The 17449-nt window shown below is 38.3% G+C and overlaps 1 protein-coding gene across 5 annotated transcripts; it reads right to left on the bottom strand.

The window, feature by feature from the left end:
* Positions 1-1817: 1817 nt before the first annotated feature.
* On the bottom strand, positions 1818-10076 carry LOC110969133 (solute carrier family 25 member 45). 5 transcript variants are annotated; one of them, XM_022219171.2, is made up of 8 exons: positions 9802-10076; positions 9543-9577; positions 9378-9434; positions 9247-9290; positions 8835-8906; positions 8517-8705; positions 4126-4360; positions 1818-2592 (listed from the first exon to the last, which is right to left on the bottom strand). In XM_022219171.2, exons 3-8 carry the CDS (start codon positions 9412-9414, stop codon positions 2300-2302), a joined length of 870 nt encoding a protein of 289 aa, XP_022074863.1. In that variant the 5' UTR covers positions 9415-9434; positions 9543-9577; positions 9802-10076; the 3' UTR covers positions 1818-2299. The 5 variants fall into 5 exon arrangements, with proteins under 5 accessions (XP_022074863.1, XP_022074861.1, XP_022074864.1 ...); XM_022219169.2 differs by having other exon boundaries at positions 9543-10076; XM_022219172.2 differs by lacking the exon at positions 9543-9577 and having other exon boundaries at positions 9802-10074.
* Between the last annotated feature and the right edge of the window lie 7373 nt (positions 10077-17449).

A 17449-nucleotide genomic window follows, 5' to 3' on the forward strand; every position in this document is an offset into this window, starting at 1 on the left:
TCAGAAAACGTGAGGATATGAAGGTGGAAATTTATGAGGAGGATTGGTTGCAGGCCTGGAAGTCTCAATGCTCCACTACTGACCCGGAGAGACTTCTGTTGGAAGTCAGATACATTTTTTTAACAAATGCAGAAATCCAAAATGACTAAGACTCCTTTACCGTGCTGGAGGGAGTGCAGATAGATGCAAGTAGACAATGCTCACGTATTCTGGCTAAGTCCATATATTAGACCTTTCTGGGAAAATTTGAGTCGCCTTCTGTCCAGGATTCTGAGAATAAATATTGGCGTGTAATTCTTCTTCATGTACCTCAGTATCCCTCCCATATCTTTATGTAAAAGCGATGTGTACTTCCAAAAAGTCTTCTATGCTGAATCCAAAAAAGCAAAAACCAAATGCTGGTTGCAGAGAGACCCGCCAACTGTGGATCTTTTCATAACAACTGTCAACCACATACGCTCCATGGAAATCATGACTCTTTATCTACAAAGAGACGAAGGGAAAGAACTTTGGAAGAAATGGGGCTGTTACCTGGTGGACGCTGGCATTGGGTAAGAAGCTAAGAGCCATGTTGTAACTTACATTTGTCTCAGACAATACTCATATTTTTTGACCTTGCATTTTGTGTTGTAGCTATTTCTGTTCTACATACAAAACTTTAAAAAAAAATTTTTTTTTTTTTTAAAAAAGGTCCCTTATTGCACCCAAACCTAAAATACTGCACAGATTTTAAGTCTACTATACCTCTAATACCTCTGCTTTTAGACGTGTTCAGACAGGATTTTTTTAGTGTCCGGTAGATTTAAATACAACTGAGCAGTGGCTGTTTACACCCTCTTGCCACATGCACAGCTCTCAGCATCTATTTGGGATGCATGCCAACATCCACACTTCCATAGTGTTTAGTCTGTGAGAAGACAATTCAGTATTGTATAGTTTGTGAAATGTAGCATGTCAAAAACTCCAGGATGTAGGACGTACTTAAAGTAAAACAAAAGCTATGCGATTTGAAATGTTGCTTGTGTCTACTCTGTTTGGTGAGCGCCCTGAGTCAGCTGGGATGGACTCCAAACATGGTGGCACATTTTATTAATGTGGTGGTTTGTTACCTTTGTCACAGGCAGAATATTCGCGGTGCTCCAGCTGGGGATGGTTGGCTTGTCCTCTCCTTTTTCTTTTCAAGTTATAGCACACAGTTCTAATCACCAACTATGACATTTAATACACTGACTGCTGTAGCCTCTGTAGTGAAGCATCAAAAATTAACGTATGAGATGACTACATCTCACATTTGTGGATGAAAATATAAAAGTATTAACTACTAAAGCTCTGAATACGGCTCTGCTCTTGTGTTAAGTGTGAATATTAGTTTATAAAATTGCTTTGAACATAAAAAATTGACAAAGTATTGAAATGTTTGTGTTGAGTTAGAGGTTTAGAGTAAAGCACTTGCGGCACGCTGCTGACATGAGCGCAGGGAAGAGGTGTTGAGGTGTTTTAATGCTACTTGTGATTAAAAATATGCATGAGGAAAAAGGCAAAAGGTGCTTGTCATAGTTTTGTTCAATCATTACAATTCAGTTTTAAAAACATTTACATGTATATACAGTTCAATGGAGTTCAGAAGTGTGACACCACATCAGAATCTGTCTACTCTCTATTATGTCCAGAGCTTTGAGCCATATCTAATGTTTCAGTTTTGATTTTACTTTATATAATCTCAGCTATTTTACACTGAACACCCTTTACAATCAAAGATCAGAGCTGAGGACCCTCCTACACAAAGCAGAGGTTTTTTAAACGCCAAAGATCAGGTATTCTCTTCCACCTACCATTTATTTATCTGACGGTCAAGATTTACATAAAATCAACTGTCCTCAACAATGCAAACAAATTTTGAATTGTTTATTAAGAAAATCCTTTACTGTACTTTAATTCCCTTCAGTAAAAAACAGGTAAATGTTTGTGTTTTATGTGCAGCAAATGTAATCATGTACATTCTTATTTTGTCAAGTATAGTGGATGTGATTTCTAGTAAACAGCTTAACATGGATATCTTCAATCAAAGCTGTTTAAGTCACAGGACACTGAACTAAAGGCAAACTATGTCACCTTCAAAGTGTCCCTGTTTCTGACATTAGCAACATGAGAGTTGACCTATTCCATGAAGACTTCAAACAGTATTTCAGTGCTCATCATCTTAAATCACCATTTCAGCGGAAAACAAAATGACCAACCCACAGTGAAATTGTATTATAAATCTCCACAAAAGGTCATTTCATTTTGCATCTATTCACACTCAAGAATGAGTTGGTTTTGCTGGGGGACAGAAAATCTTCATGAGACTCTCGTAGCTGAGGAATGTGACAGCATTGACAGGGAAGGCTCTCAGACAGTTCAAGAGGAGCCCTTTGAAAAAGACCCTCACTCCCTCCTCCCTGACGCTCACTCTCATGCAGTGGAGGACCCCGCTGTACAGCCGGCCGCCGGCACCCGACATCTGGAGCCGAGCTTTCACAACGTCCATGGGTGTGGCACAGGCCCAGGTCACCACACCGGCCACACCACCCGCCATCAGTATTGCAAAACTCCCTGAGGACAGAAAAGATTCACAATTAATGGAAGTCAGTGAAATCATGAATGCTAAAAATAGTACATTAAATAAAACCAGGACATTTAGAAATGCTACTTTTCTGGTCTTTGTTGTTGGTCTTCTATATGGAAGATTATACAATGTGTCCCGAAAGTCTGGACACATAGGAAATCTCATTAACTATATATATTTTTTTGCCTCCACAGATTAAATATGGCTTTGTGGAAATGTCCATCCTTCACCAGTTCAACTCTTTCTTCTTTCGATAAAGCCATATTTAATCTGTGGAGGCCAAAAAATTATAGTTAACGAGATTTTCTATGCATCCAGACTTTAGGGACACCCTGTATTGAAGCTAAGAAAGGAATAACAACAGTAAAAAGATAAGTCAGCATGCAGACATGTTAAAGTTAGTCAAAACTATAAGAAACTAAATATCACAAAGTCCAAATTTCTGCTATTTAACTGTGACTTCTAGTTTACATAAGGTGGCATGCAACAGTCTGGGCACTCTGGACAAAAAATGAAATAAGAAAAAATAGTGTGCAAAAGCATTTAAAGAAATATTACTGTATTGTTTGTTTTGTACAATTTAAAAAATGAAAGGACTATGCAAAGGCTTGAATATCCCATGACATTTGAGCTCTCAGACCTTAATTCATTTGTTAGAATTTTGGCTTGTTCACAGTCATCATCAGGAAAATTCAAAGCTGTATGTGGCTGTAAGAAGACAGCAAGGTGTTTTCAGGTGGCTGCTTAATAAGCTTCTGGTGTAACTAAGAAATGGCAGGAACAATACAAGTCAAGCTGAGGTCTGGAAGACCAAGAAAATGTCCCATGACAGGTGCTCATAGACCTGGTTTGACTACAAAAGAGCATTAAGAAATTTCCCAGAAGCTGGAGTGTTTGCTGGTTTACTGTTCTGCAGTGTAGAGTCACCAATATGACCTTCATGGAAGAGCAAACAGCAGAAAAGTTTTCCTGCATCCGCACCTCTAAATTCAACATCAAAGGTGAGGACTCGTGAAGTTAAAACAGAACTTCATGGCTACGGTGAGCCAAGGGGAAAAATGGTGCAGAATTTCTTGAAAGGAACGTCTTTTCAACTGTTCAGCACAGAGTTCATTTATCATGCTTTGGTCTTGTGCTTCAGCCAGTGGAATAGGAAACATTTCACTGGTAGAGGGAAGAGTAGATTCAATTAAAAAAATATCAAATTCTGAAGAGAAAAACATCACTGCATCTGTAAAAGCATTGATGAAAAGAGATGAAAAGAGGACAGTTTCTACAACAGGATGATGCTCGGGAACAAACTGTGAGGTGCAAACTGAAGATTTCACAATGACCCTCACATCATAGAAAATGTGTGGACAGACCTCCAAAGACTTCATACCTTCTGGAAATCAGGTCACCTTTTACACAGCAGTTTGGACTATTCTATTCATTTGTCTTGAAAGTTCATATCTTGTCACCTAACAATGCAGATAAATATATCATGATTTTGACTTTGTGAGTCAGGTTCTGTAACTGACCTGGCTCTTGGCTGCTTTCACTCAGAGCGTTACGAGTCACTTCGTAAGGCAGGAAGTAGAGTCCATAGCAGGGCACGTCTCTCAGAGCGAGGGCCAGCCCTCCTCTGAACAGACCCCGGGGACCCTCCTCCTTCAGGATGACAGCAACACAGTGGATGGGTCCACGGTAACGGTCAGTGGTTGTTTGACCCTGCAGACGCACCTTCACCAGGTCAATGGGTGCACAAACCAGCACCTGAAAGCAGAGTGCATGAAAGCCAAACCAAATTAGACATGATAGACTCAAAAACGTTCCATTTCTTTGAAGTTATGATAAAACTTAACTAATAAGGAGCACTGTTTTGATGAAAGTGGAGCTCACTTCTTAAGGCTCTCTGATTCTTCACAGTGCCATCACCAACTGAAGAACCTGTTTATTTCTGGGTTAATTACTGTATGTGATTCTTGAGTGCTAAAGGTTCTGTGTTGCTCTTGGAGTTACAAGGTTTGATGGCAGGTAACAGCATATAATTACAGGATGTAAGTTCTAATTATATTCATTACTGATTGAGCATTTCATCTGTAAAATATTAGAAACAGTGAGAAATGTCCATCCCAGTATTCCACACCCCACCCTGGTATCTTCTAATACGTTCTTCTGTCTGACCAAGAACTCAAAATATTCAGTGTACAATAGTGAAAGGAACAACATCTGACCTTTTCACTTAAAAATCACCTATTTTCTGTTGTCTGGTATCAAAATGAAACCAGCTGAGTATACAAAGAACCATCTGGAAAATAGCTCCTGAAAAACAGTTTTTGCTGAAGTTCTTTGAAGCACCATTTATGGTGTCTAAAGGAACATTTTAATGCCTCTTTGAGCCACCTTTAGGGATACTTTAAAGAACTATTTTGAGAAATGATTGTTTGAAAAACCTCTTTCTAAAAAGTGAAATAGCTCTTCAATGGCGTCACTTCAAAGAACCATTTGTGGTTCCACTTACTACACAGAATATGCAAATTTACACGACTGATGTGGTTTAGATTTTCATGGACTCTTGGCCTCTGGTGCCCAGCTCAGCTCAAACCTCTGTGTGGTGGAATGACCATAGAAATCTTTTTGGTCCCAATATCTCTTTATACTAGAGCTCCATAATATATGGTTTCAGCATCCACTATTGTGATGAGTGCATGCACAGAAGTCACACTGCAGAAACTGTGAGGTTTTTATTTTCTTTACTTAATTTCAAAGACACAGTTTGTTGCAGTTTGTTGCAGACTCCACATGAAAAGGAAGATTTGGTGACAAAATGAAATGTGACATCAGTTATATGGAAATATTTCGGCAACAGAAACAATGATGTTGACCAATAAGACTTTCTGTCAGCTGAGTCTTGCAGTTGTTGCCCCTACATGATACAACTCAATTACTTTGTTTGAGCATTTAAATCAGCTCTGTATGATGAGGGCAAAGACCGATCTAAATCTCATGCAATGCAACGAAAAAAATATGTTGTTTTTTTAAGAGCTAGTCCATATGACAAAGGGTACAAGTGGCCTTTCGTCTGCTTTTTAAAAATGGTTTTCATTTTTGATGCCAATGCAGTACCCAGCAAAAAACCCCAAATCATTCTACGATAATCAATTCTCTCCAAATAGAGTTATTCACGTCATCTGGTGAAAATTCCTGTTTTTTCATGTTGCAATATACTGTATATCTGAGAATAACTAAATATCAGGTGATCCCAATATCTTGCAGTCTTACTCTATACTTCAAATGTTATTTTAACACAACATCTGAATTCTCCTTGGTGCTCCTCCTCTCTCGATCTGCCTTGTATTAGGTTGGGATTGGAGGGTGAATACAGGTTTTAACAACTCATATCGGCTGTTAATGAAGAAGAGACAGTCTTTGCCATAGTTTTGCTAATCTTTAAGGGTTCGAATCAACATGTGACGAGTGTAATATTAACTAATCAAGTAATGTCTGAAAACAGTTTCCTAACCTCTTAGTAAATTGACTCTAGATCTCACCAGCCCTCTGTTGCCTGCCAGACCCCTGAGTCATTCCATCTCATTTCAACAAATCTGAGGAAATTTTGTTGCATGACCTCCTCTGATCATCTCCAAACTTTTTTTTTAACTATCCCAACATAAGAATAGATTACTTGCAAAGTTTTAACATCATATGATTGCTATTTGCTAAGTTATAAAATATTTAAATCCCTATTTTTCCACTCGGAAATTGATATGTTAGGTAGAAAGGCTTGATTTAGGAAGATAATACTGGGAACTGACTGATGATATAGACTTACAAGTGATCTGAAGGGTTCAAACACCTTAACAATAGAGCAGGAAAAAAAAATTTGGAATGAATATACCCATTTCTCTGTGGTACAGGGCAATTTAAAAATTTGGCGAAAATGGCATTTTTCAAGAATTTAGGCATTTTTTTCACAAATTTTAATAAGTAACAAGGTTCATATGTTATAAAAATCTCAAAGTACCTTAAAAGTTCTCTCTAACCTAAAAATATCCAAGAGCTAGCTAGTCTCCTTAGACCTCAAAACGATGCCTATTTATGAAACAGACTGAAAAACACCATACATATATTGGCACAGAAACCAATGTGGGACATGGAGTAGAAACATGAAACTTTGTCTGTATAACAATAAACATCCGAATAATTGATATCTGAAGTATCAACATTGTTTCTTGAATCCTTCATGGCCAATTTAACCAAGAAATGCACTATGTTTTATAGGCGTTTTTTTAGGAATTCTAACTAATATATTGCAGTTAAAATGAGTTATATTGCCTTAGGTCCCATGTAAAACATGTAATTTGTCCCCAACTTATCACACCACTATTTCTGTCCTTTGAACTGCTTGAATTTCTCTGAAATCAGGCCATCATCTGCACCAGATATGTGGTACTGTCCACCATGGCGTGTTGAAGGAGCAGTGATTGGACAGAGGATGTGGGCTGTAGGCACCCACACTACGTCATCCTTTCTAGGCCATGTGAACTTCTTGCTGGGACCTTTTGGGTGCATGAATTTCACTTGCAAATCTTCAAATTCAGCTGATAAGTCAAATACGATACCGAGGCTGTCCTGAGAATGCAGTCTGGGAGTGATGCCATTTCTTCTTATTCAGTTACTGTATGAAAGAAAAAACAATGTCTATATAATAATTAACTTCAGATATGCCCTTTGTAACTTATACTACGATGCTGATGCTTCAGATTCATCTTTCATCTTTAGTTGGTCATGTAAATGGTTCCTAAAAACAAAAACGAGGATCAAAATGTATAGTAAATTGATTCAGCAGTTGCTCATCTTTGGCACAAGAAACAAATATGAAAGTAAGTTCACACATACTTCACACATACTAGTTCCTCCAAAAAAAATTTGAACCGCGTACCATGTATCCCACATGCACTTTTTAATGCCTAAAGTTAGGCTATTTTGGGTCTACACCTGAGTTCAACAGCCTATAAATCAATAAATAAGCTTTATTTTAATGTTTTAAAACTTTTACCTTATGCAACTTTCATTAGTAAAGAAGAAAATTCATTCTTTCAATGTCTTTTCACAAGAATAAGTCCTAAAATAGAGGCATGAAAAACCCAAAATAAAGTCGCCCATGAAATAATAAGGATATTTTGGGAAATTCCACAGTCCAGTATTTTTTTATTTTCATTCATTTCTATACTTTTCTCACCAGAAGGGTAAAAGTTTTGGAAGGGGAAAAAATTCTGACCATGTAAAAGGAGTATAAATTGCTTTTTTTAGTAGTTTAAAACCCTAAAATCATAGGCGAGGATTAAGTTTGGACTGACTATGGGTATTAGATTAGATCATTACTGCTTATACTGTATGTTTATAACCATAATACTTTGCATTTGTTCATAAAATTACCCAAATAAAGCCCAAAAAAATTTTTGGGAGGATCTGAGAAAGTGGTGCAACAAGCATTTGTTGAATTGACATGGAATGACTCCCCTTCATTTTTCAATACCTACATGCAAACCATCCACTGATCTCCACAGTATTGGCATGTGGTGTCCTGCCTACAGTTCAACCATCTGGAGAGGCGGAACATGTTGCAATCTGCCAATCTTCGAGGTCAGCTAACCTTCCCAGACCCGCCCTTTGTCCAGTGTACACCACAATACCAATGACACTTCCTATTGGAGCAAACTCCAGAACAGACATTTCAGTGATTTCTTCAGCAAATTTCGCATGCTACATGAAACTAGTATGGTATTTAACTCCGCCAAAATAGTGGCACATGGAGTTCTGTGGATCCCAAACACATCAAAACAGTCAACATGGCGGTAATATCTGCAGCTCTATTCTGTAAGCTGTGTTTGGATGAAAGCAGCTAGTGAACTTCAGGTGATCTTACCTGCACCAGTCCTGAGAAGCAGCCGGCAGAGAAGACCTGTGCAGCGGAGGCCGGCTTGCCTTGACTGCGGTCGCTACGTGGAGATTGAGTGAGGTAATCTAAAGCATTGCTGTAAGAGCCAAATACAACGGAGTTGGTGATGCCGGTGGTCAGCACCGGAAATGCCATGCCCTTGAAGAATCCATTGAGCTGATGTAATAAAAACACAGTAAACAAGCACACTGTTATTTCCTGTCAGGGTTTTTTGGTGAAGGCTACGGCTAAGAGTGCATATGCAGCAATATCTTATAAAACAACTGAAGAACACATGACACCTACCCCTTCATGGGCATAAGTTTTAGCCACACAGTGAAATATCCCTTTATACACAGACTGGGCTTGCAGGCGCACCTAAAAATGAAGTACAAAGTATTAGAAAAGTCAAGTTATTTAGTCAGCACATTCAAAACAACCATCAAATAAGACATTAACAGAGCAGTCTGCTATCTACATTCCCCTGAGTAAGTTAAATATTACAATTAACATCCTACAGTATTATATAACATTGAAAATGGTCAAACTAAAAAAGCAAAACTATAGCAAAAACCACCTGTTCTCCATTATCAGTTAGTTAATAATCAACTGTACTTTACATAATACAAATTACTCTAACTGAAATGTTGACATAAATATAAAGAAACGGCAAGATTCCTGCATTTCGTCATGTTTATGGTTTTCAGTGTGTTGCAACCTTCACAGTATCTAAAGGATGTCCAACTGCAAGTCCAACAGCACCTATAGTGACCAGGAAGGACATGTCATTTCTCCACATGTATACAGCTTACAGAGCATTTCTTCTCCTTTTTTACACAGGTGTTTTACCTGAAATGCTTCCAGCTATGAATTCCAAGAAAGGCATGACTTGTGCAGTTCCACAACCTGTAGGCAGACCAAAGAGTGTGAACTGTTAATGATAATAGATGACAGTCAGCTTTACAGCTGCTATAAAGCCCGCTGGCAGCTCTAACAGCCAATGACAGTACATACATGACTGTGGCCATAAGTCCAAGGTGAAAATCCCTCTGAAGTGAAACAAATATGTACAGATTAAGGCTTTTACATCAAATGGCTGGAGGAATATCATTTTTAGGCGTAGTTACACAACTTCATTTCACTCTCCTCCACTGATGTGCGTATTGTTCGCATAGGCTGCACGTTTCTTGTACATGATGGTTCATGCAGGTCATCATGTGGCCCGTTATCACTTTTCAAATACTGGTTTGTTACATGAGAACACTTTGCTTACCTTCTTTTTGTGTCACCTCATTGTTTCTCTGTACAGTCTGGCTCTGAGAAATCACAGCTCCGCTAGTGTCTCCGCTCGAAGGTAGCGTAACATTTTACAGTCGGCATATTCCACAGCGGCCCCTCCACAATAAAAGCTCCATCACTGTGCCTTAAAGGGGAACTTCGGTTTTTTTTTTCAACCTGGGGTCTGTTTCCATATGTAATTTCATACATGTGAGTGATGGAGAAATGAATTTTCGACATAGCTCCAGTATTTAGCCAGGCAGGCAGCTTAGCAGCTCAGCTAGCAGCTCGGCTAGCGAAAAGTATGGGGCAGCGAGATGAGCCACGGTTTCCAGTGAGCCTGGGGCTTGCTAATTTTCACTTATGTAGCTTGCTAATGTTAGAGACGGAGGGAGAGGGGGATCCTCTGAGAAGGGTTTTTTTGTGTGTGTGCTTTTTGGTAATTACAACCTGTGGTTCTGACAACAGACTGTAAGTCAAAAGAAATCACACATTGACTCAGACTTTACATGACATTAAAGTGCAACTAAACCCCCAGTCACAGCAGGTTTCCATACACTGTTTGAAAACTACATCCTGCTTGCTTAATCCTGTTTTTTTAGAAATTTGGTGCCAAGGTCATAATAGCACCTAGCTTGGAAAATCCAAACTGAATCTCCATGTAATCTCCTATCTCCATGTTAGGAGATACAGGAGAGTCAGTTTGGCATTGGGCGAATTGAATCGCGTTTCCCTTCCGGTACAGTTTGGTACGACCAATCATAGCACGGGAGGCGGGAGTTAATGCTGCATCATCTTCAGCGCCTGGATTACCCATAAAGATGATGCCGGGGGGGGGGGGGGGCACAAAGCGAATCTTTTTGTGGTTTCTTGTAGAGTGCCTATAGTTTCTTGGCGTTTTGGATGGCGTTAGTCGTTGCCTCTTTTCACTTAATGTTTCCGATGATGAGGAGGCAGTGGATGGCTCGTTACTTTCGGCTTCTTGCCATTGTTGGTACAGAGGAAAATCCCGTTCCAAGCGTGTGAGTAAATTTAAGCAACTTTTACACATACGCACCGACTTGGTTTGGCTCCGATTTAAAGTTATTCCTAACACCGCTAATCGTTCAGAAGGAGTCTTTTGTTGCGTAGCCTTTTCAAAAATAAGTGTTGTACTTGAGAGTACCCCATGTATTCGCAGATTTTTGTGACAAAAACGGCAGTAATCATTCACCACGACGCTTTCTCGGCTGCATGCCATTGTTGTTTGGACTACATGGACTTCAAGGTCGATTTGTTTGTGCGTCACATCCGTGTTATGCTGATTGGTTCTTTCTCGTTCAAGCTGCATTCGTTAGCCCCTTCTTTTTGAAATCATCTCGTATCATCACAATGCCAGACTACCTTTATTTGTATTTATATTAATACATAAATAAAGTCAGTCTGGATTTTCCAGGCAAAATAGCACCAACACTGATGTGTTTCATTATAGTACAGTCATATCATTAAGTTTGCAGCTCTAAAAATGTTTACATGTTAAGAACCTCTTTAAGCTTTAAGTTGTCCACATCAGATTGTATCATAGCTAACAATGAAGATTATCAAAGGAAAAATAGAGTTCAGTCAGTGTGAATCTTGTAGGAGACATTAAAGAATGAAGAGGAAGGGAACCACCACCAGCTTTTCCCAGCCTAAAAGAAGAGAGGAGGAAGCACATCCCAGAGAGGAGATGGAGGAGGAAGAGTTCAGAGAGAGAAATGAAGGCATGCAGAGCTCAGACAGAGAAAGGTAAACCAGAGACTATCTTTGGTCCACATGGTATGAATACTGCTTTAGTATTATATATCTGAGTAAGACATAACCTGTGACAACAATGACCTTTTTGGCCAAAATATAATTTTAAGATAATAAGTAGATCCTTAATTCTTAAGAATATCCAAATATTGGATTATAGAATTATTGTAAGAAATGTCCCAAATAAAGAGCATCAGAAAATAAAACCACAAATCTAAGACAATGAATAAAATTATCTGGACTCTGATTGATGAGTTGATAATGTAATCATTGTAACAGGCCTACCATAAGCATAGATCACACAAATGCAGATTTCCCATTGTCTAGTCTTAGTGTCAGTCGGCTGCAAATACAAATTATATTTACTTATTTAACATACCAGTCTATACACACACAGCTTGAAACAAATATATATATATATATATATATATATATATATATATATATATGGCATGCCGTTTAGGAAATTATATATATAATGAAAGTCGATATATATATAATGAAACTTGATATATATATAATGAAACTTGATATATATATATATAATGAAAGTCGATATATATATAATGAAACTTGATATATATATAATGAAACTTGATATATATATAATGAAAGTCGATATATATATATATAATGAAACTCGATATATATATAATGAAACTTGATATATATATAATGAAAGTTTATATATATATATATATATATATATATATATATATATATATATATATATACGTCCTCCAGTTCTGGAACGATCCATGCTTATTTTCTATCCAAGTCTGGCCCGAGGGCCGAATCCAGCCCGCTGTCGAATTTCTTTGTGGCCCGCCAGCATTTGTGATCAATACACACGTTAAAAAATATTTTAGGTTTTACCACAAGGTGGCAGCATGACCCATTCTGACCATAGTAGTGTTCGGAAAGTTCAATTTTTCAATGCACTAAAATGTGTTACTCCATGTGCTCCTTCTCTTCACTGGGAAAATAATGGATACTTCTTCAAAAATATTTGGCCACATGACCAATTTCTTCCATGGCTTTCAAGAAACACATTGCTGATGAGTAAAATATATTACAAAATTTACTAATATTAATTGTTTTTTCAAATTTTGCCATTGCTTCCATTATGTTTTTTTAGTATGATACAAACAAAATACATCATGGACTTGGTTAATACATATTATGTTAAAATATGTTATCATTAGTGTTAAAATAGCATAATAGTATGTTAAAATATGTTGCATATTAGTAAAACACATTATAAAGTTTGCTAATAATAACTGTTACTCGTCTTCTATTTTCGAAATGATTTTTTTAAATGATATTAGAGAACAAGGTCTGATGGTAATAAACATTTTATTTTATTATTACATTGTTTTTGTTTTATTATAGTTGTAAAGCACTTTGTGATTTTGTATCTGTGAAAGGAGCTATCCAATGTAAAGGATTACAAATAGTTAGGTTTGATAGTTTGGAGACTTGTAAGTTGCAGAGTGCAGGAAAAATAACTTTATCACTCATTGCAATGACATGTTTGTCACTTCTAACCCTCTTAACACTACTGTGCTTAAAAGGCATGCTTTCTTTGAAAAAAATCTCCAAAATACAAATGTTTCTTAGAGCCACAAACTGTAAAAATGGAAAGAATGGTTCAGCTTTCCGACTGTTTGTAATAGATACCATCAGTTTTGTGTGGTTACATTGAGGAAAAATATTGAAAATAAGCTTAAAATTGTCAGATTTCATTGTAGTCACTTTATTTAATATGTCAAAATTCAAAAATTCACCAAAAATAATGATGAACATTTAAAAAAAAAAAAGAAAAGATTCTCTGCTCTGCATGGCAACTGAGAAGCCATGACTGACTCAGGCCAGTTGTGAGCAACAACCATGTGACCAAAATCCAGACACTTTTTGGGTGAACCTTTCAATTCATTTTCAATAAATTTTATTTACAATTCAAATGTGTCATCTCAAGACACTTCAATGAGAAAAGTAAAGACAAAATTATAGAGAGAAACCCAACAAATCCAAAATTTCCTTTGGATTCCCGTCTGAGCAAGCACTTGGCGACAGCGGGGAGGTAAAACTCCCTTTTTCAGGAAGAACCCTCCGGCAGAACCAGGCTCAGACAGGGCGGCCATCTGCCTCGACCGGTTGGGGTGAGGGTAAAGGGGAGAGAGAGCAGGATAGTAGATAGAAAACAGCCAGAGAAAGCAAGAGGACAACAAACACTAGGTGAGGCCAGGAACCGCAGCTCCATAATGTCCGCTCCATAACACCGTTATGTACAATCTGACGTCCCTTCATCACGGCCAATCACCTGCTAGAATAAAAATCAGAAAATAAATTAGTCATATCTGCCGTGTAATCAACATTTTAAAAGTTGACTTGAGACAAAGTGTTTTTCGAATATACTTTCGCACTATCTAAACTAAAGACAAGCACGTGTCATTTCCCTTTGAATTATTTTTTGATTGTTTGGTCTATGTGTTTTAAATTTAAGGGTTTTTATTATTGTTCTTTTTATTACTTTTTTACAATCCTTTTATATCTTTAATGTAGCACTTTGAGCTTTTGCTTAAATGAAAAGTGCATTACAAATAAAACGGAGTATTATGATTATTATTATTAATAATAATAAATCATTTTAGTTTTTTTAATTGAATTGAATTCTATGTTAGCAAATAAGTTATGTTATTTGGAGTAAGCCTTCATCTGTCTGTCTGACTTTATATATACACAATACACAAACTGTGTATTGTATAGCCTGCATATTATATTTACAAATAACATACTTACATATTTTAATAAAAAATAATATTATATATATATATATAATTATTCTTTTGATCTATTTGGTCTTTGCACTATTTAAGTACAAGATATTTAACACTACTGTCCTAATTTACATACTGTCAGTTCATAACAGATGTCTCAGGTCACTTTACATGATAAAATGAGGACTAATACATTAATAATTACAGACAGAATCCCAACAAATCCTTTGGATTCCCCTTAGAGCAAGCACTTGGCGACACTTGGGAGGAACAACTCACTTCAAATGGGAAGAAACCTCTGGCAGAACCAGGCTCTGAGAGGGCAGCCATCTGCCTGCACCGGTTGGAGTGAGGGTAAAGGAGGGAGAGAGCAGGATATTAGACAGAAAACAAATCAAAACACTAGAGAAAAATAAACCCAGCGAAGGTTACTGAGGTCAGTACCTGTGAGACTGAAATGTGAATATAGGCCATTGGTGCTGCTCAGTCCATCACATCAGACACACAGCAGCAGCTGAATGTCTTCTTCATCCAAGACGAGATGCGTTGGAAGCAGTTCTTCTTCTTTTTCTTCTTGCTTTGCTCCTTCTCGCTGTCTTCAGTGTACTGATGGTTCTGCTCGACCTTCCTGAACTGATCATCCTTGCTAGCGTTGTTGTCATTGCTCTCACCGTCCTCAATGTCTTTAGCAGCTTTATAATCATCACTCTCCTCACTGTGCTCATACTCATTGCTCTTCTTGTCCTCCCGGTCTTTGTCCTCATCAGGCAAGCCTGTCAGGTCAATTCTGTTTTCAGGGTCTGCAGGCTTAACCATAATGAACAGGCTGGTGGAGGGTTTAGGTTCATTGCTAAAAAAAAGAAACATACACTGTTGGGTTTACATCCGACAAGCAGAGAATGTAAACATGCAAATCAGCAAAAGTCCATATCAGTGTTTTGTCACTTGCTGGGCTGTTAATATCTCACAACCTGTGTACAAAGTAAATAGAAGCACACTTACCAACTGCTAATGGGGGAGCTGCTGTTGAGGTAGCTTTTTGTGATAAAAGGATGGTTGAGGATACCACTGGGGGTGATTCTGTCCTTCTCATCCCACCGAACCATCGCCTTCAACAGCTCGATACACTCCCTCCTCTCATCAGCCTCTGCTGGGTTGTCTGGCTCAGAATACACCTGGTGCAGAAAACATTTGGAAAGTACAACAGTGGTCAAGTCATCTTCAACCTGAAATATGAATACAATAAATGAGCGTCATTCTTCAGCAACTAGCTGCTGCTTCCTAAACTACCTACCGTTTTCATTTCATCCAGAGAGCGGAACGTGTGACATATGGGGGTGCTGTACATGACGAAGATCCCAAAATACTCTCTCGGTGTCTGAAAGAAGAAAACAATGATGCTTACTAAAGCCTTCATCTTATTGAGTGAGTAGAGGTCAGTGGTAAAATCACAGTAGGAGTATTGTACCTTCAGCCGCCACAAACCGCTACACGTTTTCTTAAAAAAGATTCGTGATCTCCGACCAGCCTCGATGAGATGTTGTGGCGGCAGACCAAGCAGACTGATCATTTGTCGGAGCTGCAGACAGAACACAACACCACGTTAGACCTGAAGCTAATCGTGTGATGGCATCTAATGTGTTTCACAGTCATTTACTCACTATCCAGTATTCTGAGACTGTTCCGAAGAGAACAATACGAGCCACCATCCAGGCCATCATGCAGCCCAGCGACCAAATGTCGATGGCCTCTGAATACGGCAGGCTCAGGATGATTTCTGGAGCTCTGAATGTGGAAAAAAACATCAAATGAAGATGTGACACAGTAGACAGTAAGGAGACAGTGCTGAATTAAAGATTTCTCAATGTTGAAAACTTATCAGTATTAGCATACCTAAATGCAGGTACTTGGACTAGATCTCCTGCTCTGGCTTCGGACCTGTACTTGGCCACACCAAAGTCAATGAGTTTGACCTTGAAGGGCTGCTTCACATGATCCACCATCATGACGTTATCAATTTTCACATCAGCATGGATTATGCCAGCACTCTTTGTCGTATTCAAAGCCACGGCCAGCTGTAAGAAAAAACAACATTTATCAGGAGTTTGTTACAGAAATCTGTCACGACAATAAAAGTAGAGGTTGTAAAGGTTCCTGAACCACCGATGTGACTATAGCACCAATGTAGGAGGTAAATATAAGGAGACAATAGAAGGTCACACCTGTTGAATAACGGTACGGACGTGTTCCAGTCGCATTGGCTCTTTTAAGCCACGTACATAGTGCCACAGGGAGATGTCCAGTTTTTCCAACACCAGGAGCCGCGTACTTTTTACAAAGACTTCTCCCTTGTACTTGATGATATTGGACTCGTCCGAGTTGTGGCACATGAGCTTTTCCAGGATTTCCGCCTGTGGAGACATAACATGTTTGCTGAGCCACATAGTCCAATCAGTTCTTCTCAACAACTATGAAGTACATTAGAGGACCAGTGCCACTACTCAGAATCTTATAGTGGTACTGCCCTCGTTTTATAAATGTCTTTTTGTGTCACTGTTCAGCTGAAATCACTGTCCTACCTCACGGTCTAGATTGTTCCTTTCAGGGAACTTTATAGCCACGTGCTCTTCAGTGTTGTCTTCCACACATTCCAGCACAGTGCCATAGCCTCCACGTCCCAGGTTTTTCACCAACGTGTAGCCTTTTGGGACTTTGGAACGCTGCGTTGTGGTTCTCCACTCAGAGGAAGACGATGAGGATGATCTTTGAATGTTCATCTTTATGTTGTCACAGAAGACTGAAAGTGAAACAGACACAAAAGAGAACCATAATCTATGGATGTCTTGTTAAACCGTTGGTAATCGACCACACTGTTGTGATCTCAGTTTTTAATCAAATTTGCTAAATATTGAACCAGTTATCACAAAACAACAGCACTGAGTGTTACAACCTGTTCTGAATTGTGTTATAAGGCATATTGGACAGTACTGCAGCAAAATTACATGGATTCTTCCTCAGAAACTCCAAAGTGTTTACTTCATTAAACAGAAGAGTGGAGTTACTTACCTCACAAAAGTTTGGTTATCTAGA

Source organism: Acanthochromis polyacanthus, chromosome 6 (assembly GCF_021347895.1).
Source record: "Acanthochromis polyacanthus isolate Apoly-LR-REF ecotype Palm Island chromosome 6, KAUST_Apoly_ChrSc, whole genome shotgun sequence".
Lineage (NCBI taxonomy): Eukaryota > Metazoa > Chordata > Actinopteri > Pomacentridae > Acanthochromis > Acanthochromis polyacanthus.

What these genes read in the sequence shown, in the direction of transcription:
- LOC110969133 (XM_022219169.2), bottom strand. Translation starts at nt 9,639, where the DNA reads ATGATATTCCTCCAGCCATTTGATGTAAAAGCCTTAATCTGTACATAT. An exon ending in GGACTTATGGCCACAGTCAT is followed by an intron (nt 9,435 to 9,542) that starts GTATGTACTGTC and finishes GTCTGCCTACAG; the next exon opens with GTTGTGGAACTGCACAAGTC. An exon ending in CATAGCTGGAAGCATTTCAG is followed by an intron (nt 9,291 to 9,377) that starts GTAAAACACCTG and finishes TGGTCACTATAG; the next exon opens with GTGCTGTTGGACTTGCAGTT.